The 24,561-nt window shown below is 58.4% G+C and overlaps 4 protein-coding genes across 6 annotated transcripts; 2 read left to right on the forward strand and 2 right to left on the reverse strand.

The window, feature by feature from the left end:
* Positions 1-88: 88 nt before the first annotated feature.
* MRPS12 (mitochondrial ribosomal protein S12) lies at positions 89-2,378 on the reverse strand. Its single transcript, XM_046683009.1, has 3 exons — positions 2,305-2,378; positions 1,949-2,016; positions 89-752 (listed from the first exon to the last, which is right to left on the reverse strand). The coding sequence occupies exons 2-3, from the start codon at positions 1,995-1,997 to the stop codon at positions 385-387; spliced, it is 417 nt and encodes a 138-aa protein (XP_046538965.1). The 5' UTR covers positions 1,998-2,016; positions 2,305-2,378; the 3' UTR covers positions 89-384.
* Positions 2,379-2,550: 172 nt separating this feature from the next.
* On the forward strand, positions 2,551-12,051 carry SARS2 (seryl-tRNA synthetase 2, mitochondrial). The gene is made up of 16 exons (XM_046683000.1): positions 2,551-2,853; positions 5,451-5,546; positions 6,975-7,004; positions 7,585-7,725; positions 7,804-7,858; positions 8,107-8,170; positions 8,382-8,487; positions 9,195-9,242; positions 9,486-9,594; positions 9,903-9,948; positions 10,032-10,119; positions 10,199-10,308; positions 11,047-11,140; positions 11,238-11,333; positions 11,435-11,500; positions 11,590-12,051. Exons 1-16 carry the CDS (start codon positions 2,587-2,589, stop codon positions 11,725-11,727), a joined length of 1,554 nt encoding a protein of 517 aa, XP_046538956.1. The 5' UTR covers positions 2,551-2,586; the 3' UTR covers positions 11,728-12,051.
* Positions 12,052-12,200: 149 nt separating this feature from the next.
* On the forward strand, positions 12,201-16,180 carry CCER2 (coiled-coil glutamate rich protein 2). Of its 3 annotated transcripts, none has more exons than XM_046683003.1 (6): positions 12,201-13,002; positions 13,619-13,766; positions 14,009-14,049; positions 14,181-14,268; positions 14,565-15,094; positions 15,740-16,180. In XM_046683003.1, exons 1-6 carry the CDS (start codon positions 12,952-12,954, stop codon positions 15,827-15,829), a joined length of 948 nt encoding a protein of 315 aa, XP_046538959.1. In that variant the 5' UTR covers positions 12,201-12,951; the 3' UTR covers positions 15,830-16,180. The 3 variants fall into 3 exon arrangements, with proteins under 3 accessions (XP_046538959.1, XP_046538958.1, XP_046538960.1); XM_046683002.1 differs by having other exon boundaries at positions 15,737-16,177; XM_046683004.1 differs by having other exon boundaries at positions 12,201-13,073; positions 15,737-16,171.
* Positions 16,181-16,193: 13 nt separating this feature from the next.
* Positions 16,194-24,493, reverse strand: NFKBIB (NFKB inhibitor beta). Its single transcript, XM_046683001.1, has 6 exons — positions 24,230-24,493; positions 18,721-18,826; positions 18,306-18,639; positions 17,281-17,369; positions 16,922-17,185; positions 16,194-16,361 (listed from the first exon to the last, which is right to left on the reverse strand). Exons 1-6 carry the CDS (start codon positions 24,406-24,408, stop codon positions 16,266-16,268), a joined length of 1,068 nt encoding a protein of 355 aa, XP_046538957.1. The 5' UTR covers positions 24,409-24,493; the 3' UTR covers positions 16,194-16,265.
* Between the last annotated feature and the right edge of the window lie 68 nt (positions 24,494-24,561).

Here is a 24,561-nt window from a genome sequence, read left to right on the forward strand (position 1 = left end):
GGGGAGCTCATTTCTGGAGAAGGAAACTGAGGCCCAGAGGGGTGTCAGTCGCCAAGACCACACAGAGGGCGAATACCGCGGGCAGGAGTTCATATCACAACCCTGGGGGTCTGTGTTTATTGCAAGCCCTTGCCTGCAGGTGGCAGTGCCGTGTCCTGTCCCAGCAGAAGAGGTCCTTCACGCCACCACTCTATACATGGGAGCCAAGGATGCTGGCAGACGCGCCTTTTTCTAACCCAATGCTGGTCCTGATGGGAGAGGCGGGGTCAGGATTTGAACCCAAGACCAGCCGCCTTTCGAGCGGGCCTAGCTTCCCAAGGTCCCGCAGGAGCCCAGAGAGGCGGGTGGTGACTGCCGGCGCTGCAGCTGCGCGCCCGGCCGCCGTCACTTCTTCTGCACGTGGCCGCAGTCATACTTGCCGCGCACGACGGTGAGCTTGACGCCGGGCAGGTCCTGGGTGCGGCCGCCCTGCACCAGCACCACGTGGTGCTCCTGCAGGCTGTGGCCCTCGCCGGGGATGAAGCAGACGGCCTCGCGGCCCGAGCTGAGCCGCACGCGGCAGCACTTGCGGTTGGCCGAGTTGGGCTTCTTGGGCTTGCGGATGAAGGTGCGCAGGACGACGCCCTTCAGCTGCGGCCGGCCCGCCGTGGGGCCCGGCTTCGGGGGCGGCCGCTTCGGGGGCCCCTGGCGGTGCATCTGGTTCAGCGTGGCCATGGGGCGGGCGGCCCAGAGACGGGGCGCCAGGGCGAGGCCTGCAGAGACACAACCGGGAGGGCGCAGGAGGGTTACCAGCCGATGAACAGATAATAGTACCAGCGACTCCAATCTGGGGTTGTCGGCTCCGCGCCGAGCGCTTGACAAGCGTGTACTGGTTTACATCCGGGGTCCTCACAGATCACGGGAATAACAACAGGTACTGAGCAACCACCACGGGTCAGGTTCTGTTTTAGCCATTTCACATGAATTAACTCATTTTATTCTCCAAGGAGAGTACTAATTTTAATGCTGTATAAACATCATCACAAAGCGAACGCTGTGCGTCCCGTTCTATGCATGGAAGCTGCGTGAACTCATGCCATCCCCACAGCGACCTGGGACCTGCGGGGTAGTCCTGGGAGGTGTCACTGCTCCGCCCCCTCCTGTCACATCCACTTTCAGCCCCAGCGAACAGATCGTCAGCTGAACCTCCAAAACGGATGCAAAGCCCCCTCTTTCTCCCTCCTCCACTGCATCAGCCCTGCATTCTCTTCAACCAACGTTCACGGAGCATCTCCTGGGTCTCGGCCCCAATAATGAGACACAGGGATGACGGTGACGGCCCTGGGCGGGCTCTCCTGCAACTTCACTAGCACAGAAGCCCTTTCACACCCGAATGTCACACTCCCTCCACATCCAGGGCAGGTCCTGGTCTTCCTGGCCATTTCCACACGTCCTTATGTCTCGGGTTACAGCAGCATCCTCAGAGCGGAGGAGCCAGTCCTAGAAGCCTCTTCCTAGTGCTGTGCTCCTGAGCAAGACGCCTCGCCTCGCAGTGCCTCAGTGTCCCCATCTGTATCGTGGGCCCCACAATCACGTCTCCCTCCCGAGCGACCACGAGATACACACGTCAGGCTACCCCAGATGCCCTAGGCGGGGGGCACGTCTGTGCCTTGTGAGCCTCGGTGGGTGGAAAATGCGCTTGCAGGGTGAATAAGTGAGGGCATGTGATGTTAGTGGCAGGAATAAGTTAATGATTTGCCAAAGAAATCATTGACCCAAACCGCTGGCGCCCACCGGAGGGGCGCACAGCAGCCCTCAGCGCACCCGCTTCCCCGCTCTTGCCCTTGCAGCCCGCGCTCCGCCAAAACCCATCGCGTCTACATCCCCGATTCCAAATTAACTCCCTCGGGCTGCGGCACAGGCGCCCGAGTCCCAGCGGGGATAACCCTCACCCAGCCTCGCCTCTTACCATAACCGAGGGACGTGTTGAGGCCACGGAGAAGGCCGGACCAGGACATCGCGCCGCCTGCCGCGTCCCTGCGTTAGGGGATAAAAGACTCAGAAAGGAGGAGGGAACAGTGGCCGTAGTCGGGCGAAGGTCCAGATTCTCCCCATCCCACTCTCAGGGCCTCCTGATTCGATCTAAGACAGTTCCTCTGACAGTCTAGCCACAACCCCTCATACTGCTAACAAAGCCCCTCCGTGAATCTAGCCTCGCTCTGAGTAGGCTATCGGGGACCCAAACGCCTTCATCAGCATACGGGAGGAAAAGGGAAACTGAGGGGAGGTCCGGGAAGGTTTGGAGGACCCGGGGAGGCCGCTGACCTCACCGACCCTAGCCGGGTCCGCAGACACGCTGGATCCGGCCTCCAGTCCCTTCCGGGAGTTATCCCGGCGGGGATTGGCGGGTTCTGACTCTCGCGTACACCGAGGGGGCGGGGCACAGACGACGACTGGGCAGCGACAGAGTCAATCTCAGTTAACTGTCTTCAGCCCCCACCTCCAGGATCTGATTGGCTTGTTCCCCGCAGGACGGCTGCTTTGCAATTGGTCTAAACGTAGGGTGGGCGGGACGAAGGGTGCGTGTCTCCCTGTCCCCCGTCCAAGATGGCTGCGTCCATAGCACGGCGCCTGTGGCCTTTGGCGGGCGCTCGGAGCCTCCGGCCCCGGGGAGTCTGCGTCTGCAGTCAGAGCCCAAGGAGAACTTTCGCGACGGAAAGACGAGACCGGAACCTCCTGTACGAGCACGCGCGCGAGGGCTACAGCGCGCTCCCTCAGCTCGACATGGAGCTGTTGTGCGCATGCCCGGAAGAGGCGGCGCGCGCCCTGGAGCACCGCAAGGGGGAGCTGCGGCCGGAAGAGCTGCCCGCGATCGTGAGTGCGCTTGCGCCAGCCGGCGGCCGCCTATTGGCTGTGCTCTTTCCGGATGAAGAGGGCGTGCAGGATGCTCTCCAGCAGGGGGCGGGCTTGGCGCGGGGTTTCAGTTCCTCCGCAAGTGTTGCGCACGTGTTGTGCTTGGTACCCACATCCGTGCCCGTCATCCGCGGGGTGCCCGGGCCCTGCTGTGTAGACACCCGGGCTGCGCCTGCTCCGTGGAGCTCTGCGATCCGACCTCAGGCCGGGCTTCCCCTCAAGCCACAAGGAAGATGGGGGGGCGGCGGTGTGGGGGCGGGGGAGCCTCTGGCCTTTGGAGAGCGAGAGTGGAGTCCTGCCCCTGCCCCACACGAGGCAGGCGGTTAAATGGGGTATTCAGTGAATGGATGGGTCTATTGAACAGATGGAGGGAGCGCCTGTTATGATCCAGGTGCTGAGAATAAGGCGGTGGGTAATAATAATTAATAATGATGATGGTGATGATGTTACCATGATATCGTAGTACGTGCTGGGGAGCTAGAATAGGGTCATCCTACTCCTAGACCCTGCTGGGGTACTGGGGACGGTGGGCACCCCAAAGCCCCCCAGCCCTCTCTGGAACTCCCCTGCTACCCTGTTCTAAGTGCTTTATACATATTCGCCTCATTGAAGCTTTGCAACAACCTTGTGAAGTAGGTGCCATTATTTTCCCCCATGTTATCAGAGGGGAAACTAAGGCACAGAAAAGTTAATTAAAAATAAAAAGTATGGTGGTTCCTCAAAAAATTAAACAGAATTCCTATGTGGTCCAGCAGTCTCACTTCTGGGTCTACACCCAAAAGAATTGAGCAGCTCTTTGTACACCCAAGTTCACAGCAGCGTTATTCGCAATAACCGAAAGACACAAGCAACTCCAGTGTCCGTCCGTGGATAAATGGATAAACAAAATGTGGTATATCCATACAATGGACTATTATTCAGCCTTGAAAAGGAAGGAAATCCTGACACATGCTCCACCATGGACGAGCCTTGAGGACACTATGCTAAATGCAATAAGACAAATACTGTAAGATTCCACTTATGCCTAGAGTAGGCAAATTTATAGAGACAGAAAGTGGAACTGTGGTGGCCAGGGCCTGGGGGAGGGGGAATGGGGAGTTAGTGTTTAATGGGGACAGAGTCTCAGTTGGGGAAGATGACAAAGTTCTGGAGGTGGCTGGTGCTGATGGCTGCACAACCATGTGAATGTACTTCATGCCACTGAGCTGTACACTCACAAATGGTTACCATGGTCACTTTATGTGTATTTTACCACGGTTTTTAAAAGTGCTGGTTTAGAGATCCTAAATTAATTTTATAACCCACTGGCGGATCACACCCCAAAGCTTGAAGACACTGTTTCAGGGCGCAGAGTGTGAGGAGGAAGATGGCGCATGGCTTTGCAGCCGTAGCGAGGCATGGGATCGTTCCTGGGGCACTGGGGGGCTGTGGGTGCTTTTAGGCAGGACAGGGACTGTGTCAGGATGCTGGCTGGATTGGAGGGGTGAGCCCCAAGGCTGGGAGGGGGGCACAAGCATCCTCGTGGGGAACGACAGGACCTGGGTGGGTAGGAGTGGGGGATGGGGACGGACCGATCTGTTGGACGTTCATGAGGCAGAAAGGATGGGACATGGTACGTGGCTGCAGGGTGGGGGTGACATATGTCCAGGAAGAGGCCTGGGGCTCCGGGGTGGGGATGGGCCAGGGGTGGGGCCAGGGGAGCAAGGGGAGGGACTGTCCCTGAGGAGAAGGAGTAGATGTGGGGGGCGATGCTCTTCCTAGACTCACTCTTGCATGTGAGGAGTGTGAAGTGTCCAGGGGGAGCCACGAAGAGAGTCACAGCCCTCCCTGTGGCCCGCCCTCCCCTGCAGGTGCCCAGCCCCAGGGAGAGGGGACAGTGGTTTTACCGTTTTGTCGAAGGGAAAGCTGCCACCAGAGAGGACAAGGGTTTGCCCAGGGACATGGGCTCCCCGAGGGACCCCGCGGTGGTTGGTGCGCCCAGGCAGTGGGAGCTGGGGTGTGGGTCGCGCCCGGCCCTCTGGCCCCCTGTGATGGAGGGTGCAGGGTCAGCTGTGTTGGCAGCCCCACGGGGAGAGGCTGTATGGCTCCCCCTCGAGAGTAGAGGGAGCAGAGCCGGCGGGCCCTCAGCTCCGTGCCGCCCCTCTGCGCCCAGGTCCTTTCATCTTCTTGCTCTGAGTCTCAGAGGACATTGTCCTGGTCGGCTCTCCCACCGTCCATCATCCAGTCCAGGGAGAGTGAGAGAGCAGGTCCTGGATGGGGGCTTACCTTCAAGGAGGTGACCAGTGGTCACACTTCCCACCTCCTCTCATGCCCGCGGTGGACCTTGGGCACGCATGGCTGCAGCGGAGGCCAGAGAAGGTCTTAATTCTGGGCAGCCGTGGGCCCAACGAACCATCAGGAGTTCCAGTGCTGAGGGAGGGAGCGCAGAATGGCTCCCGGGGGCCAAGAGGGGTCTCTCCTCACCCCACCGCTGGTCCAGGTGGCCAGTGGGCAGGGCTCCCGCGGACGGGGCGGGGGACAGTGGCCACTTCACATCTTTGGCCCCTGTGTCCCCCCAGATCTCAACGTGGCAGGAGCTGAGGCAGCTGCGGGCGCAGATCCGGAGCCTGGAAGAGGAGAAGGGGGCCGTGGCGGAGGCGGTGCGGGCCCTGCTGGTGAGCACGGGGCTCCAGGTGGGGGGCTGGCGGCGGAGGCCCCGCGCTGCAGAGAACGGGAAACCCAATTTATGGGCCTTGAAGGATGCGCCCATTGGTTCCCGCCTGTCCCACCCAGGTTCAGGCATCCTTGGGGTTGATGCAGGCGCGGCTCCCCCACCGTCCGCAGCCTGCCTTCCTTCCCGCTCTGCCTGGCATGTTCATTTGACTCAGTTTCCCTCTTGAAGTTCAAGCTGGCTGCTATAGGACAGCAATTCCTCGCATGACTCTGCCAGGGGCAGAAAAAGGACCTCCCGGCTTGAGTGCCTTTTCCAGGAGGGGGGGGCCTCCCCGAAGCTTCCAGCAGAGTCCCCTCATCTCCTGGGCCCAGGCACCCCACACCCACCGCGTCATCAGCAGGAGGCCACTCCAGCTGGGGCCCCATCCTGAACTGCAGGCTCGGGGAGGGTGGCCTGCATCAGGGGTCCCTGGGAAAGGAGGGCGGAGGGCGGAGGGTCTCCGGTTAGCCAGCCCCAGCATCTGCCACAGAGGGCTGAGGAGTCATCGTGACAACAGCGGCGGTCAGCCTGCGCCAGGCGCTGTTCTGGCAGCTCTCCTTGCTGACAGCCCTGGGAGCAGGTTTACATACAAACCCAGTTTACAGTGGGGGAAACTGAGGCCCCAAGAGGTTGAAATGGGCCCAAGTCCACAGCTGGGAAGGGGGAGCAGTGGACTTGCCCCCGGGCATTTGGGCTGCTCTTCTCTGGTCCACTCGGGTCCTCTCGAGACACTGATGACATCTCCCAGTGACCCACCGTGTCTGCACTGGGCCCCGGGTCACGCGCGTCCCAGGCGCATCTCCGTCACTGTGCAGTGAGTGCTGGCTCGTCTCTCAGGGAGGCTGTGCGACAGCCCTGCTGGGGTGGTGCTGTTACTGCCCCATTTCACAGATGGGGATACCGAGGCGCCGGGGGAAGAGCTTTGCCCAAGGGCACCCACCATTCAGACCCAGGTCCGCCTGATTCCCTCTGCTGCTCTGGGTCGTAGAAGGTTCAGGGTGTCAAAAGCCCAGGTGGCAGGCCCCCAGATTCCCGCTCACAGCCCACCTCTCTGAGCCTCAGTTTTCCCAGCTGCAAAACGGGGGTCACGGGCTGCCAACCTCCTAGAGTGGGTGATGAAGAAATAGGATCGTGTGAGGGCCCCTGCACAGAGCCAGGCGCGAGGCGGCACTCAGTAAACGGAGCTGCAGGTGTGGTTCCGTTATCTGGCCCCCTCCCAGCGTTACTGACAGAGAAACTGAGGCACAGAGTGGAGGAGGGTCCAGCCAGGCCCTGGCAGAGCAAGGAATTCAGATGCCTGGCCCTGTCTGACCTTTCACCCTCTTTTTTTCCCTTCTCCCCACCCCCAAGTCCATCAACCTGACTGCCCTGTCTGTCTCTTTTCTACCAGGTGAACCAGGGCAACAGCCAAGTGCAGCAGGTACTACAGGGAGTTGGGGTCCTGTCCCCGGTGGGGTGTGGGCAGCGAGGAGACCATATCGGTCATGATTCCTCCATTGTATGGGACAGAAAACACAAACAGGATTAGGGAGAAAAGAAAACCAGGCTCTATTGATTCATGAAACTAAAAAGGCTGGCTTCAGGTAGAGCTGGATCCAGGTCCTGGCCCCATAATTGGTTCTGCTTCCCTCACCAACCAGCTTTCTCCCTTTGGGAGAAGGAGAGGCAGGGTCCCCGTGCAAATAGGGCCACTTCCCTGATTGCTCCAGCCATAGTCCTGGGGCTGATTCTCATGAATTCGGCTTGGATCATGTGCCTGTCTTGGAGCCCATCACTGTGGCCAATGCAACTGACTATTCCAGTAGGCCAGGCCTGAGTCACGTTCCCATGGACATGCCATGGGGTAGTGAGGGGAGGTTCCTGAAGGATATTCAGGATGTTGAGCCAAAAGAACACACAACAGAGGTCCCCCACAGAGGTCCAGCTAGCACAGCTCAAGGTCAGAGCGGGTGAGGGGCCCTCCCCCTCTCCCGGGCTGACCCCGCTCGCCCCACTCCCAGAACCCCCACTATCAGCGTCTGCGGGCTCGTGGCCGGGAGATCCGGAAGGAGCTGGTGCTCCTGTACCCGAGGGAGGCCCAGCTGGAGGAGCGCTTCTACCTGCGGGCGCTGAGGCTGCCCAACCGGACCCACCCGGACGTGGTGAGCGCCAGGCGGGGTGGTGGGGGAGGCCCGGGCCACCTCCTGCCACCTGTCCATGACACCACTGTCTTCCTGCAGCCCGTCGGGGACGAGAGCCAGGCCCGAGTGCTCCATGTGGTCGGGGACAAGCCAGGTGGGCCACACCCCACACTGGGGGCGGGGGCCCCTGGGGTCTGGGCCTGGCCTGGTGCCTGTGGAACCCCTGGGGTGCGGGAGGCGGCTTCATCTTGCCACCTCGGCATCCGTGGGGCACATCTCCCCTCACCTCGGACTTCCTGTGTGTCTCCCTGGTGTGTGTGTGTGTCTGTCTGTCTGTCTCCCTGTCCCTCTTCCTTGCCTCTCTCTTCCTCTCTCACCCCATCGCTTTTCACCCGCATCCAGCATTCTCCTTCCAACCGCGGGGCCACCTGGAAATCGCCGAGAAGCTCGACATCATCCGCCAGAAGTGAGCCCGCTCGAGGCCCCCTCCTCCGCCCCGCCCTCCCCACCCCAACAGCTGGCTGCCGGCCCACCGTCGGGCTCAGCACAGCATGGGGGACCGCCAGGGCCGCACCCCACATGAATATTTGATGCCCAGTCCCCGTCTGGCAGCTGGGCCTCTGCCCCCGCCCGCCCTGGCCCACACACCCCCGCCTGTCTGCCCGTCTGTCCCCCAGGCGCCTGTCCCACGTGTCTGGCCACCGCTCCTATTACCTGCGCGGAGCTGGGGCCCTCCTGCAGCACGGCCTGGTCAACTTCACACTCAACAAGCTCGTCCACCGGGTATGGGCCAGGGTGGGAGGGCTGCCTGGAGGCAGTGGCATTGAGCTCAGAAGGCTCAAGGCAGGCAGGGGGCGGGGGGGGGGGGGAAGGGGGGGACCTCTGCTCCAGTCGCTGTTGCAGAGCTTTCCATCTATTATTGACATGTTGAACTCCTGTGAGTCGGATGCTGTTATTATCCTCAATTTAGAGATGAGACCTTGTGGCCTGGAGAAGGAGGAGCCCAGGGTCTCCGGCTAGTGTAGAGTGGCGTGTAACCACTGCACCTCACTGCCTGCCTTGGCGTAAAGGGGGTGTTGGGGAAATACAGACTTGGTTGACAGTGGAGGGGCCAGCGGGGCTGAATGCACAGGGCCTTGGCCATGGTGAAGAACTTGGACCCTTCCTGGGGGCACTGGGGAGCCATGGAAGGCTTTTTGCAGGGGAGGGACCCGGTCCGAGCTGTCCTTCAGAACTGCAGCTCCGGCTGCCCTGTGTGTGTGATGTGAGTGAGGAGCCGTGAGGCCCCACAGGAGGGCCCGGCGCTGGACCCCAGGGCTCCGGGCCAGCCGTGAGCCCCCTGCTCGGGCCTCCCCCATTTTGTCTGAGGTGGAATGGACCTGAGTGACAAGGGGGAGCCACTGGCCCCCTCTGCAGAGTCCCTTCCTCAGGCTGAACCTGGCGTCTGGGGGGTCCCGGCTGTGCCCCTCACCCCTCGCCTCCCCCCACAGGGCTTCACCCCCATGACGGTGCCAGACCTTCTCCGCGGAGCTGTGTTTGTGAGTGAGGACCCTCCGCCCCCTGCGCCCAGGGTGTGTCAGGCCCGGTTCTGGGGGCCCAGGCCGGGAGACCAGCCTGTCTCCCCTGAGGGACGGCCCTGGGGCTGTGTGGAGGGGGTCAGGCCGTAACTGGGAGGCCAGGGGGTTCCAGATGCTTCCAGGGGAGGAGCGAGGGTTGTGACTGCAAAATGAAGGAGGCCAAGGGTACCCATCCCCTGACCTCTGGCCTGGCCTCCTCCTCAGGAAGGCTGTGGGATGACACCAAATGCCAGCCCATCCCAAATTTACAACATAGACCCCTCCCGCTTTGAAGACCTCAGCCTGGCCGGGACGGCAGAGGTGGGGCTGGCCGGTAAGCACCTGCCTGGGGCAGGGGGGTAAGGACACCTCCAGTGTCCTCAGAGCAAGAGGGGTTGTAGGGGGACAACCAGGAGCATCCTGGGGGGGCAGCTGCCTGCCCAGGATATCTTCAGTGACCCCAGGGTCGACGTGTACAGTTGTGTGGGTTGTTTACTGCACAATGGTACAGTGAGGATCCAGCCACATGCCCTGACGTGAGGGTGTGTCCGCCAGAGGGGATACCTCTTCTGGTTCTCACAAAGGTTTCCTATGGACGGATGGGGGCCCTGGCTGACCCGTCCTGTCCCCTTCTCCTCCCAGGCTACTTCATGGACCACTCTGTGGCCTTCAGGGACCTGCCCATCAGGTGACGCCCCATTCCTTGAGACCTTGTCCCCACCTGTGACATTCCCTCCCCGCTCCCTGACCGCACCTCCCCTGCTCCCCCAGGATGGTTTGTTCCAGTACCTGCTACCGGGCGGAAACAGACACAGGGAAGGAGCCGTGGGGGCTCTATCGCGTGCACCACTTCACCAAGGTTGCCACAGCTGGGACGGGCGGGGGGCTCACCCCCACGGCCCAGGGCCCCTGACCCCTGTGCCCCTGCCCTGCCCCAGGTGGAGATGTTCGGGGTGACAGGCCCCGGGCTGGAGCAGAGCTCACAGCTGCTGGAGGAGTTCCTGTCCCTTCAGATGGAGATTCTGACGGAGCTGGGCCTGCACTTCCGGTGTGGGGGTGGGGCGGGGGTGGAGGGCGGCGGGTGGGGGAGGGGTGGGGGGGACCGGCCGGTGCTCCCCACCTTGAACACCCTCACCACCTCCTCTCCCTTCGCCTCTTTCTCCTGTGTTAGGATTGTATGTCCACCTGTCAGTCTGTCAGCCCCATAGAGGATTCGAGGGCTGTGACAGCATCATGGGCAGCAGGGGACGCCCCAGAGTGGAGGCCCAGGCCCCCTCCCTCCCGTTGCTCCGCATCCCTGGGGCGTGCCTCATCTGCATGGGCCTCGATGGCTCTCACCCCCCAGTGGGGAGGGGCTGGGGGCCTATGCCCCAGACGTCGCAAGCCCGCCTCCTCTCACAGTCAGTCAGGCACACGTAGCTGTTGGGAGGGGCTGAGAGATGCTGACTTTTTGGGGGTGACCCATTGCAAAACCTGGGGGCGCTGTTCTTCCAGAAGGTGAGGATGGCCCTGCAAGCAGCCTGCAGACTCGGCCGCCCGCCCTTCCTCTCCCCGTCCTCCTCGCCCAGCGGCTCCTTCCCTCCTCCCCCTCCTCCTCCTCCACCGTCTCCATCACCACCTCCTGCCTCACCTCTTCCCCTTTGCCACTGTCACCTCCTCCTTTCTTCCTGCCATTTCCCTCTTTTTTCAGCTACCTTCTCTTCCGTCGCCTCCATTTCCTCCTACTCCCCCTCATCCGTCAGCTCTCCCCCATTGACCCTCTCCCTGTCTTTCTCCTCGGCGACAGGGTCCTGGACATGCCCACCCAGGAACTGGGCCTCCCCGCCTACCGCAAGTTCGACATCGAGGCCTGGATGCCAGGCCGCGGCCGCTTTGGCGAGGTGAGCCCCCACCCCCAGGGGATGCAGGGTAGGAGAGAGGGTGGGACTACCCCCCCACTGCTGCCGAGCCTCTCAGCCCACCCGGCCCCCCGCCCAGGTCACCAGTGCGTCCAACTGCACGGACTTCCAGAGCCGCCGGCTCCACATCATGTTCCAGACAGAGGAGGACGGGGAGCTGCGGTTCGCCCACACGGTGAGCGCCCGCACACCCTCACCCGCCCTCCCCAGCGCCTCCCTCCCCAAGGCCCACACCGCCTTGGCCTGCCCCTGGCCCTGAGCACGCGTCTCCCCCAGGTGAACGCCACGGCCTGTGCTGTCCCTCGCGTCCTCATCGCCCTACTGGAGAGCAATCAGCAAGAGGTGCGGGGGGCGGGGAGGATGGCACCCAGAGAGGCAGAGGGTGGAGGGCCGGGGCAGTGGCAGCATCCTGAGGCCTGCTCTGTCCCCAGGACGGCTCGGTCCTCGTGCCCCCTGCCCTCCAGCCCTACCTCGGCACCGATCGGATCACGGCCCCCACCCACGTGCCCCTCCGGTACATCGGCCCCAACCAGCCCCAGAAGCCCAGGCTCCCGGCCGGCCTACCTTGAGCTGAGAGCTCATCCTCCTCCTCCTTCCTGGGGCTCAGGGGCCCCTGGACACCTGGAACCTGTTTTCCTGACGTCTGCGTTCCTCCTGTCGGCTCCATGGCAGGGTCCCCCCCTGGCCTCCGGCACCCACCTCTCCCACTTCCCTACTTCCTCAGAATCAGTCAGGGACCTGTTGTCATTGGGGGTCCCGACCCACACTAGAAAGCAGCAGTCTGGGGACTGAAGGCTCTGGGGCTGGGGAAGGAGAGAGAGGGGCCTCCGCACTCCTTCCCTGTCCCTCCCTCCGTGCGCAGCAGAAAGTCCCCAATAAACAGTCAGAACGAAGGCCTTTGTGGATCTGCGGGCGAGGGGGATGGCCCTGGCCTCTGGCGGGCTGCTGGGCCATGGCTCGGCGGTGCTTAATCTTCGAAGGGTCTCCGGCTGCAGGGACTGGCTGGAAGCATCCAGCAACCACCGGAGCACGTGGAGGGTGGCGTGGGGGCCGCCGGGGGAGCCGAGAGGATGCCGAGTCCTCTCCCCTTCCTCTGGGACAAGTGGCACCTTGCGCCGACCCCAGTTGCAACCCCACCCCTCGGCCCCTGGCTCCAGGCAGCGGTCCAGCCGGCAGCGCAAGCTCTGGGAGGCCGGAACTCGCTCTCCGTGCCTGCAGCTGTGTGCCCAGCGCTCCGGCCGCACCCTTGGGGCATCCTCCCCTCTTCTCTTCATTCACGTCCAGTCCTCCAGCAAACCCTGGCTGCTCCTCCCTCGGAGTCTTTCCAGAACCTGCCCTTGCTCTCTCGTCCCGGCCCCTCCCTGGACCTCTTTGCCGTCTTCCTGCTCCCTGACCCCCACACAAGGCCAGGGACCCTGGGGACCCCTGCGTCAGGTCACATCCCTTGCCTGCTCAGAGCCCTCCTGTGGGGAAAGGACAGAGTTGTCACCATGGTTCACAAGGCCCCGCATGACCTGCCCCTCACCGTCCTCTTCAACCCACTGTTCTCTGTCCCATTCTCTGCCCTGCGGGTGTCACTCTGCCCACTCGTCCCCACCTAAGGCCTTACCCTGCTAGTCTCCTCCCGGCCTATCTTCCGTGGATCTTGTGTGATGGCCTCCATTCTATCACTCAGGCCCTAGCCCAGCGTCACCTCCTCAGAGAGGACTTCCCTGATCACCTGGCCAACGTAACCTCACAGCTCTCCGCTCTCACCCGCTGGCCTGCCACCTCTGTCATGTCCTCCTTCCTTCATGACGTGTATTCGAGTGCTGTTTGCTTCCCTCCTCCAGTGTCCGCTCCACGTGGGCAGGGGTGTTTGCCCGTCATTCACTGCCGCAGCCCCAGGGTCTAGAAGAGGCTGGGTATACAGAAGGTGCTTAATAAAGTCACTGGGATGAAGGTGCTCGGACCTGTGCAGTCCCCTGCCTAAGTTACTCATCCACACGCATCTAATTCTCCCCGCCTTGCTGTGCAGCCGGTCACCAGCCCTCCTTCACTAATGAGGAGACAGGTCTCAGAGAGGTTAAGCAGTTGTCCCAGGGCTGCACAGCTGGTGGTGGTGGAGCCCAAGCACAACCCCTGAGGAAGGAGGTTTAATGACCCATTTTCCCAATGAGACTGGGGCCAAGGAAGGGAAGGAGTTGCCTGAGGTTGATCTGTAAGCGGCTGCCCCTGGATTCGAATGCAGGTCGGCCTGCCAGTGTGGCTCTAAGCACATTAGACCCTGTTTCTCCAGGAGGGAAGCCCCAGCCCTCCATGCTGGCACCAGGGGCTGGAAGCCAGAGGGGAGCGGGTGCAGGGTGTGGGCCCCCATGAATAATTGAGGGTCTCGGGCAGGCCGCCGTCCCGCAGCTGTCGCCCTGCCAAGGGCGGGGAGGGAGCCGTGGTGACATCCTCTCCTCCCCCGGGGGGCCGCAGGCGGGTTATAAGGAGCTGCCGCCCAGCCAGCTGCACCGCGCTGAGCAGCCTGGTCGACGCCCCACCATGCAGCGCTGTGGGCCCGCCCCCCTGCGGAGGCTGCTGCCACTGCCCCTGCCCCTGCTGCTGGTGCTGCTGCTGGGGGCCGGTGAGTACCAGACACCGGGGGGACTGGGGCGGCCAGCCTGGGAGTGGGGTGACCGGGGCAGGGACGGTGCAACCCAGTGGAGTCGGACTACACTTAATGGGCCGAGCTCCCAGGTGGACTGGTGCACCTGGCAGGTGGGCTGGGGCGGGGGGCCCGTGGGTACCAGGCGGCCCTTGGAGCTGGAATCAGCACCGAGGACAGCGCCGAGGGTCCAAGCCCAGCCCCCATCTCCTTCCTCACAGCCACCGCTGCTCCCTTGGCACCAAGACCCTCCAAGGAGGAGGTGAGGAGTGTGGCCGCCTTGCCCTCCCTGCCAGCCTCCTCCCTGATCCTCGTCTCCCCTCTAACCCTCCAACTGTTCTCGTTCCCCCCATCTGCCCTGCCCTCAACCTCCCCTCTGACCCTTCATCCCAGCTGACCCACTGTCTGGCAGAGGTGGTCACAGAAGTGCTGACGCTGGGCCAGGCCCAGAAAGGCCCCTGCACCGCTCTCCTCCACAAGGGTAAGGAGCCCCTGCCGCGCCCAGGGGTCTGCCCAGGGCCACCTGGAGGAAGGGGTCCTCTTCTCACTCCAGGGCCCTCCTGCCTGGGCTGGCACAGCACTGCCCAGCGGGTCCAGCCTGATGGAGCTGGGGCCCCAGCCCCACCCTTGGGCTCCCTGCAGAGGAATGGGAGCGGGGCAGAGAATGTCCTCTCCCAGTGCTGGCAGTCCCCCTGTGGGGCCTCAGGCAGCCCCCCAGAACTCCTCTAGCTCCGTTTCCAGGTCTGCTGCACCGAGAGCATCCTCTCTTTCCACTAGAAATGTGTGAGACAGAGCCCCACGGCTGTGTGTCCGCCAGGGAGAAAGGCCTCCTGATTGGGGCCTTGAAGAAGCAGGAGGCTGGGAAGACGAGGTCCAGCCACGAGGCGAGGGACGAGGAAGAGGAGGCAGCAGAGAGGACCCACAAGTCCAAGGTGCGGGAACAGGTCATCCGCAAGGAGCTCCACAGCCAGCTCCGCCACGAGGAGGACCGCGAGGAGGAGGAGGAGGAGGAGGAAAAGGAAAAGAAGAGGGGGCCCTTGGACACCTCCGAGGGCCCGTGGAAGCGGCATTTAGAGGGTGGAGGGGGGCCCCGGCAGCGGGTGGCAGAGCAGGCCAATGACGAGGAGACGGCCCAGTTCGAGGCGGAAGACAAGGGTGTGCAGGTGCTGGGTGGGGGCCGCGGCCTGTGGCAGGGGGCCCGGGGGCGGGGAGGAGAAAGGCCCGAGGACTCGCCGCACCACTACCACCTCCGCCAGCCAGAAGCTGAGGCCAAGCAGAAGGAGAAGGAAGAGGCTTTGGAGAAGGAGGTGAGCGGAGGAGGCAGTGGGGGCGCGGGGTGGACCAAATGTCAGTGGGATTGCTACCCAACAGCTACCAGGGTTGGGCCGTAAACAGGGCGAGATCCACCACGAGTGGGTCACGGTGACCAGGATGATGCCAGGACTAGGTAGCAACATCCAAGCAGGGCCTCTACTTGACCAAGACGGCTTCCGTACTGGATTCCAGTAACCACGATGGCTGCCGTTATGGCACAGACGCGTTCAAGTTAGCCACCACTGCTAGTCCAAAACAAGCCAGTTGGCCGCATGGAAAGCAGCCGCCATGCCTGGTTCACAGAACTATAGAACCATCACTGGGTCATGGAATGTAAGATGTCACCACGATTGGTGGCAGTAGCCACAGGGGCCATCCCATCACTAATGGGCCATGGCATCTGGGTTGGGCACCCCGGCTAGGCCCACGTCTGCTGCTTTTGGCTCCGGAGTCAACGCAGACCTCACATGTTGGCCAACATAACTCTTCCAGGGTTGTGGTGACTGCTAGGGCCACAACTGCCATCCAGGATGACCACTGCTGGCTACCATTGTGTGGACAGATATGGTCATGGGTGACCACTGAGGAGGCCTACCCTTAAAGGTGGGCGCTGACCACCCCGTTTCTGATCCCAGCAGGAGCGTGAGATGGAGCGGCTGGAGCATATCAGAGAAGAGCTGAAGGAGGCGGCGGCGATGTTGGGGGAGGAGCTCCAGAGGGCGGGCTGACCCCCGACCTCACGTCCTCCTTCTTCCCAACACACCCAATGGCTTAGGATTGTTGACCCCCAGGGCCCCCAGCCCGCTCCCCCACCCACAGGAGTGGGATGAGGAGTGTGCCTTGGAAGCAGGCCTGCGGGGCTAGGCGGGAGCTGGGGAGAGCACTGGGCTCGGCCCGGCTCAGGAAACGCCTGACCCCCATCTTGCCCACCAACCCTTCCCAGTGAATAAAGCACAGAGAAAACCACCCAGGCGGACTGTGAGGGACTTGCTTTCCGAGGGCCAGGGCCCGGGAATGAACCAGAGGCCCGGGAATGAACCAGAGGCCCGGGAATGAACCAGAGGCCCGGGAATGAACCAGAGGCCCGGGAAGGCGCCTGGCCGTCCGCACTCTGGCTGGCAGAACTGGGATTTTATTAAACTGGAGATTCTATTCACAAGGCGGTCAGACAGGGTCGTCAGGGAGAGGTTTGGAGGCTGGGGCAGGAGGTAGCGGGTTCTGGCTCCGGCCTCTGTGGACCACGATGTCGTCGTATTCATCCTGGGGGCAGAGGGGACAGGCAGAGGGCTCAGGCGGCTGCCACCTGCCGCTGCCCCAGCTCTTCCACCCACCCTGAGCGGTGGCTCTGCCCTTGAAGCCCGAGGGCCCCGCTGCTTCAACTCCCCTGCTCCTAGTTATCCCCCCACCACTTCCAAGGTCGCCTCTCCCCGGCCTGTGTCGTCCCCTGGCTGCTGCCGGGGCTCCAGGCCTGCTGAGGCGGGTTCTCAGCAGCCACAGCCCCGAGGTCTCCCTCCTCCGCCCACTCCCTCCGCCTTCACCCAAATTCCTCAACCACCAACAGGCACCCTTGTCCCCTGCCCGAGGCAGTGCCTCTGCTGCCTGAGTTCCCCAATGAAATCCCCTCACCGCTGGCTAAGGTCTTTCCCCACTCCTGTCTCAATCATGGCTGCCCGATGTCACTGGCACCGCTGCCTGGGTTCTCTAATCGCAGCAGCCCAAGGTCGGTCTCCGTGCGCTGCCAGACGCCTGTTCTCCCCCTTCTGACCTGCCCGTTTACCCTGACCCCCCAGCTGGGCCACCCGTCTCTCCTCCTGACTCACGCCCTCGTCCCCGCTGTCGCTGTCGCTACTGCTGCTGCTGCAGGGGCCGGGCTTCTCGTCCTCGTCCTCGGGCTCAGGGGCTCCGTGTGCACGGAGGAGGCGGGCGAGGATGGGGTTGGGCCGGAGCGTGGCGCTGCCCAGCGGGGTGCGGCCACCGTACATGCGGGCTGTGGGGTCGGCGCCTGCCCTCAGGAGAAGCTCCAGCACGTCGGCCGCCTGGGCCTCAACAGCCAAGTGCAGGGGGCTCCGGCCGCACGTGGGCTCCTGGGAGGGGCAGCAGAGAGGTCAGAGGAGGCCCGCTCCCCCCCCACCAGGGGACAGCCCCAACCCAGCCGCACCTTCTCCCCGGGGCGGCTCACCGGTTTGTTGAGGTCAGCTCCAGCCTCCCGGAGCAGCTGGACCATCTCTGCATCTTTGTGGATGACGGCCACATGGAGTGGGGTGTGGCCTGGGGACAAAGTGACTGGTGTCAGATGATGGAGGCAATGCCATGATCCTGGGGGAGGGCTTTGTGGCCTGAGGGTTTGGGGTCTGGCTCCTGAGCTCCTGGGTATGGCAAAGAGGCACCTGCATCCCAAATGCCTAAGTCTCGGGTGGTCTGGAATGTGCTGGAACTGCCACTGCCTGGGGTGGGGGGCCCTTGGGACTATGGGTGAGGAGCCTGGGGTCTCTGGATGGGAGGCCAGGATCTCGGGGCCAAGAGACCTGAGTCTCTGGTCTTACTTCACGAAGGACTTGCCCCCAAATTCCTGGGTCCTGAGTAGTTGAAGGGCCTGTGACCTTGAGGGGTGGGATGGGCCCTGAACACTGGGTCCTGGGTGATCTCAGTCTCCTCGTGGAAGGGCCTGGTCCCAGGTAGCTGGGCTTAGAGATGGGGGAGCTCAGACTCAGACGCCAGGGCCCTGGGTAGACGGGGTCGTTTTTCCCATGAGACCTTGCTGACGAAGGCTGTCCCTGAAGCCAGTGTCAATTTCTGGGAACACGGGCTGCCAAAGTTTCACAGAAGGCCTGGGCCTTGAGTTCCCTCGTCCTGGGTGGGCAAGGACCTGTGGGGGGCCGAGGGGGGGTGGGGGGGCCTGCAGGGTGAGTTGTGCCTTCCAGCTGGGGAGCCCTGGCCTAACAATCAGATCGTAGCTCTAGGCTTATGGGTGACAGGTCTGGGTCCAGCTGGTCTGGGGCCCCCAGTTGGGAGTCCTGGGTCCCACATGTCCATTCCTATTAATTCAGGGCCAGGGTGGGAGTCCTTGTTCGTGATGCGTGGGGCCCTGATGCCTCAGGATTCCTTCCCAAGGGGCTGGGTCTTGAGCCAGGAGAGCTGAGCTAAGAGCCGGTGCTCTTGCCCTGCCTGGGAGCCTGGGCCCTGCCCGGGGACTGGAGACCTCACCCTCATAGTTTTCAGCCTCAAGTTGCAGCTTCCAGTCCTCCTCGCTCTCATCCTCTTCCTTCTCCAAGTCGGGGTCGGGGTACAAGGCAACAGGAGTATGGTCAGTGTTGGGGGTGTGGTCGGGGTCCTGAGCGAGGTAGGTGCTGGGGGCTCCCCGGGGGCGCCGGGGGCGAGGCTGGAGCAGCACACGAGCGCAGGCGTGTGCCCCCACACGGCAAGCCAGGTGCAGCGCCGTGTGGCCCCCACGCTCTGCCACGCACAAGCCGGCGCCTGCTGCATACAACTTCTCCACCGTGGATGCCTCCTCCAGGATGGCTGCCAGGTGCAAGGCTGTCTGCAGGAGCAGAGGGAAGGGGTTAGGGGCCACACTGAGAATCCTGGCCCCCAAGACCGACACTGTCCCCCGGTGGCTCACCTGGCCCAGGTCATTCTGCAGGTCCAGGTACTCAGTGCCAGCCGCAAAACCCAGGAGGAAATCCAGGAAGGGTTCATGCTGATGAATGACAGCCAAGTGCAGCGCCCTGAGGACAAAGACTGGGGTCAGAGGCAAGAGGTCAAGTACTCTCGTGTTTCTTCACTCAACAAACATGGAGCACCGACTGTGTGCTAGGCACTGTGACCACAGTTCTGGAAGAAGTTGTCAGGGATCTGGGAGGGGCAGGTCTGAGTCAACCCAGCAAATTTGTTTAATCAATATTTATTAAGTGGGACTTCTACTTCCTCCCAAGATGAAGTCACTGGACTAGATTTCCCTCAAAAAAATCAGACAAGATACAGTTTATGAAACAACAGTTTTCAAGATACTGGACATCACGCGATGAATGAAAATGATCCCTGAGAGAGAGGAAACAAGCGAGATGAGTCCTCTGACGGACTGGCACAGCTCACTGTGGTGACAGTTTCCAAGCCACAGAGCAGTGAGGGGGAACCCCGCCAGGGCCCAGCAGACTGCCCGAGGTGAGGAGGTGGAGCTGAGTCTGGGGAGAGCAAGGCGGCTAGAGTCATAGAGTAGATACCCCGAGAGGAGAGCACCCCACAGGGAGAGACCCCAGAGATCTGCAGAGGGGCCTCTTGAGTACTTAGGACAACACTGATCGGTGCGTGGGTATAAGGAAATACCCCAGTCTGGGGGAAAAACCACCCAAAAGGGTTAGAGAACCATGCCCATTGCTCACACGGGGCCAGGAATACCCTGTTCCCACCAGCCAGTCTAGGAAAGACCCATAATTCACAGGACATTGGGTAGAATATTCAGGAAGGTTTTGCCTCAGTAGTGGGGAATAATGAGTCCTAGATGGACCACTGCTCAGGACCCACCTAACAAATCATAAACGCAAAACCCAAAAGAATCAAGCTACTTGCAAGTATTGTAAACTGCATCCCAGAATAATAGGCAAGAATATTTATAGGAATACAAGATATCCAGCCTAAGAAGGTAAAATCCACAATGCCTGGCAGCTAATCGGAGATTATCAGCATGCAAAGAAGCAGGAAAACATGCTCCATAATGAGAATAATCAATCCGTTGAAATTGACCCAGAAACGAGCCAGATGTTAGAATTAGCGAACGAACAGTAAAACAATTCATTATCACTGTATCCCATACATTCAAAAAGTTAAGTAGAGACATGGATGATAAAAGAAAAGGACTCAAATTGAACTCCCAGAGATAAAAACTGTAGTGCCTGAAATGAAAAATATACGGGATGGGGTTAACAACAGGTTACACACTGCAGAAGAAAGGATTAATGAACTTGAAGACTTCATGATAGAAACTACCCAGAAAGAAACACAAGGAGAATATTTCAAAATGAAGAGAGCATCAGTGAGCTGTGGGACAACTTCAAGCCGCCTAATATATTTGTGGGGTTTTTTTTTGTTTGTTTTTTGAGGAAGATTAGCCCTGAGCTAACATCTGCTGCCAATCCTCCTCTTTTTGCTGAGGAAGACTGGCCCTGAGCTAACATCCATGCCCATCTTCCTCTACTTTATATGTGGGACGCCTGCCACAGCATGGCTTGACAAGTGGTGCCATGTCCACACCCGGGATCCAAACTGGCGAATCCCAGGCCACCGAAGTGGAACATGCAAACTTAACCGCTGCACCACCAGGCAAGCCCCAGCCTAATATATTTGTAACTGAGGTCCCTAAAGGAGGAGAGGGATCGACAAAATAACTGAAGAAACAATGTCTGGAAATTTTCCAAATTTGGTGAAAACTATGAACCCACAGATCCAAGAAGCTCAATGACTCCCAGGAACAAGAAATACAAAGAAAACTACATCAATGCCCGTGATAAAAAATCTGTTCAAAATCAGTAAGAAAGATAAAGATCTTAAAGGCAGCCAGAGAAAAAGATACCTTAAGTACAGGGGAATAAAAATAAGGATGACAACAGATTTCACGCGGGAAATAATGCAAGAGAACACAGTAGGGCGACATCTTGGAAGTACTCAAAGACGGCCAACCTAGAATTCTTTAACCCAGCAAAAATATCTTCTAAAAACAAAGACAAAATAAAGTGTTTTCAGATACACAAAAGCCGAAGGAACTCAGCAGACCCACACCACGAGAAATGTTAAGGAACTCTGCCAGCAAAAGGTAGATGCTCTCCGATGGAAAAACGGATCTATACAAAAGGATAAAAAATACCAGAAATAGTAACTATAGGAGTAAATACATGTTTTTTCTCTTAGTGTCTGTCTCTTTAGAAGACAACTTTTAAGAAATAATTGACTGTTTAAGCAAAAATAATAAAAATATTTAGTGGAGCTTATGACATACATACAAGTAAAATGTATGACAACATTGCATAAAGGCCAGGAGGGGACAAATAGAAATACACTATTCTGGGGCCAGCCCCGTGGCTGAGTGGTTAAGTTCGCGTGCTCTGCTGCAGGCGGCCCAGTGTTTCGTCGGTTCAAATCCTGGGCGCAGACATGACACTGCTCATCAAGCCACGCTGAGGCAGTGTCCCACATGCCACAACTATAAGGACCCACAACTAAGAACATACAACTATGTACTGGGGGGCTTTGGAGAGAAAAAGGAAAAAAATAAAATCTTTAAAAAAAAAGGAAATACATTATTCTAAGGTTCTTTTACTCTATGCAAAGTGGTGTAACATCACTTGAAGGCAGCCCATAATAAGTTAAAGCTGTACTATAAGCCCTAAAGCAGGGGTCAGCAAACTTTTTCTTTTTTTTCGTGTGGAAGATCGGCCCTGAGCTAACATCTGTGCTCATCTTCCTCTATTTTGTATGTGGGATGCTGCCACAGCATAGCGTGACAAGCGGTGCTAGGTCTGTGCCTGGGATCCGAATCTGTGAACCCCCGGCCACCAAAGCAGAGAGCGTGAACTCAACCACTCTGCCACCGGGCCAGCCCCGGCAAACTTTCTCTGTAAGGGCCCAGGTAAATATTTTAGGCTTTGTGGGTCACAAGGTCTCTCTTGTACTACTCAACTCTGCTGTTGTCATGGAAAAGCAGCCATTGGCAATATGTCAATGAACGAGCGTGGCTCTGTTCCAACAGAACTTTACTTATGGAGACTAATTAGAATTTCCTATAATTTTCATTCGCCACAAAATATTCTTCTTTTTATTGGTTTCAACCATTTAAAAACGTAAAAACCATTCTTAGCTCATAGCCATCCAGAAGCAAGTGGCTGGCTGGAGGCCACTGTTTGCCAACCCTCGTCTTTCAAAGCCACCGCTAAGATAACAGACAGTTAAAGCTGATAAGCCAACAGAAGAAATACAGGGGAATAAAATTTGCTCGTTCCAAAAGAAGCCAGAAAAATGGGAAAACGGAAACAAGGGAGAGAAAAGTGGAAAATGACTAACAATATGATAAACATAACCATATCAATAATTAAATTAAGTGTAAATGGTCTAAACACTCCAATTAAAAGGAAGAAATTGTCAGATAGACTTAAAAAGTAAAACTTAACTCCATGCTGCCTAGAAGAAACACTCTTTAAATATAAATATTAAAAAAAATAGGTTAAAAATAAAAGGATGGGAAAAGATATACCACCAGTCAGCCAAAAGACAGCAGGAGTATTTTAATATCAGAAAAAATAGATTTCAAAGCAAGGACTATTACCAGGGATAGAGAAGGTTAGTTTATAAGGATAAAGAGATCAATTAATCAAGAGGACATAATAATCCTAAACATATGTGACCCTAATAACAGAGCATCAAATTACATGAAGCAAAACCTGATAGAATTTCAAGGGGAAATAGACAAATCCACGATTACTGTTGGAGATTTCAACACCCCTCTCTCAATAGGTGAAAGAACAAGGAGACAAAATCATTAGCAAGGAGACAGACTTGAACAACGCTACAAACCAACACGACCTCTAACGGACATATAGCAGACACTACACTCCACGAAAGCAGAACACACACTGCTTTCAAGCGCACACACCACATTCTGAGCCATAAAACAAGTCTCCATAAATTTAAAAGGATTCCAGTCAAAGTATGTTCCCTATCCACAATGGAATTAAATTTAAAATCAATAAAAGAGAGATATTTAGAAAGTTCCCCGAATATCTAGAAACTAAATAACATACCTCTAAATAATCCACTGGCCAAAGGAGAACTCGGAAGAGAAATTAGAGAGTATACTGAATTAACAGAAACTAAAAACACACGTATCAGAATTTGTGAGCTATGCTAAAGCCGCGCTCGGGGAAATTTACAGCACACAATACCTTTATTAGAGAAGAAGAAAGGTCTCAGATCAATGACCTCAGCTCCCACCTTAAGAAACTAGAAAGGGAAGAACAAATTAAAGCCAAAGGAAGCAGAAGAAAGAAATAATGAAAGTCAGAACAGAGATCAATGAAATAGAAAGAGAAAAAAAAAAAAGAGAAAAGTAATGAAACCAAATCTGGCTCTTTGAGAAGATCTGAGTCTTCCTATGGGGATACAGAAGTAAAGACAACACACAAACGCAGGGACAACCCCCTCCTGGGCCCTTACCACCGCTGCTCCTTGTCCCTGGACTGCTCATCTGGCCAGAGAGTCTGCTTGTCTCATTTTCCTGCTTTATTTTTCTCCAGAGAACGTACTACTTTCTGACAAACCATACTTCTTTCTTTTTCTTCTTTCATTTCTTTCTTTCTTAGTTTCTCCCCATCTTTCTTTCCTCTTTCTTTGTTTCTTGCCCATCTGTCTTTCTTTCTCTCTGTCTCCCTTTCTTTCTTTCTCTCTCTTTCTTTCCTTCTCTCTCTCTTTCTTTTTCCTCTCTTCCTTCCTGTCTTTCTCTCAGTCTGTCTGTCCTTCTGGCCATCCACACACCCTCGCTAGAATGGACGCTCCCTGGGTTTTTGTCTTTTTCCTTCAGGTGCCATATCACCAGCACCTCAAACACGGCCTGGAACATGGTCGAGTTTGATAAATATTTGTTTAACACAGGAATGTCTGCTGTCATGGAGTTTATATTTTCTCTTTGAATGTAAGATTTGAAAACTAGAGCTCAAAAGGTGGGATCTTAGAGTCAAAGGTCAAGTATGAATTGGGAAATCAAAATCTAAGGGTCATAAATCAAGAGCTCAGGAGCACAGACCGTATTTGGAGGTTAGAGGTCAAGAGGAGCCTGCCTGAGCTACAGTTTTAACAACGGTCTCAGGACTGGGGTCAGGAGGGTCAAATCGAGTTTAGAGATCAATGGATAGGGATGTGGAACTCTGAGAGCCAGAGTTCAAGGAAGGTCAGACATGACTGGATTACGATCAAAGCTGGAGAGGAAATTGGTTTCATTAAAGGTTAGGACTTGGGGGTTAGAGGTCAGGAAGTCAAGCATCGGAATCAGATTTAGGAGTGAGAGGTTGGGAAGCCGGGATCAGAGACTAACAGGGAATCAGAAGTCGGATCCTAGGGCCGGGGTAGACAACCTAAGGTTCACTCACGTGTCCCCATCCTCAGTGACGTAGCCGAAGACGAGGGGCGCCCACGACAGCCCCGGGCCCAGCTCCGCGCCCAGCCCCGGTCCCCCGGGGGCCGCCGCGTCCGGACCCAGAGAGCCCAGGCCGCTGTCGCACCATTCGTCGGCGTCCGAAGCTTTCCCCAAGCACGCGACCCCGGCCATGGCCCCCGAATCCTCAGGGGCCCCCAGCGGCCGCCCGCCTGATGCTGGGCTCTACCTGGAGGTCTGGCGTTTCCGCCCTGCGGGGAATTCCCCAACCCGCCCCCTGAATCACCCAATCAGAGTGGGCTAAATAGTCCATGCCCCGCCCCCTAC

The sequence above is a fragment of the Equus quagga genome, chromosome 13 (assembly GCF_021613505.1).
Source record: "Equus quagga isolate Etosha38 chromosome 13, UCLA_HA_Equagga_1.0, whole genome shotgun sequence".
Lineage (NCBI taxonomy): Eukaryota > Metazoa > Chordata > Mammalia > Perissodactyla > Equidae > Equus > Equus quagga.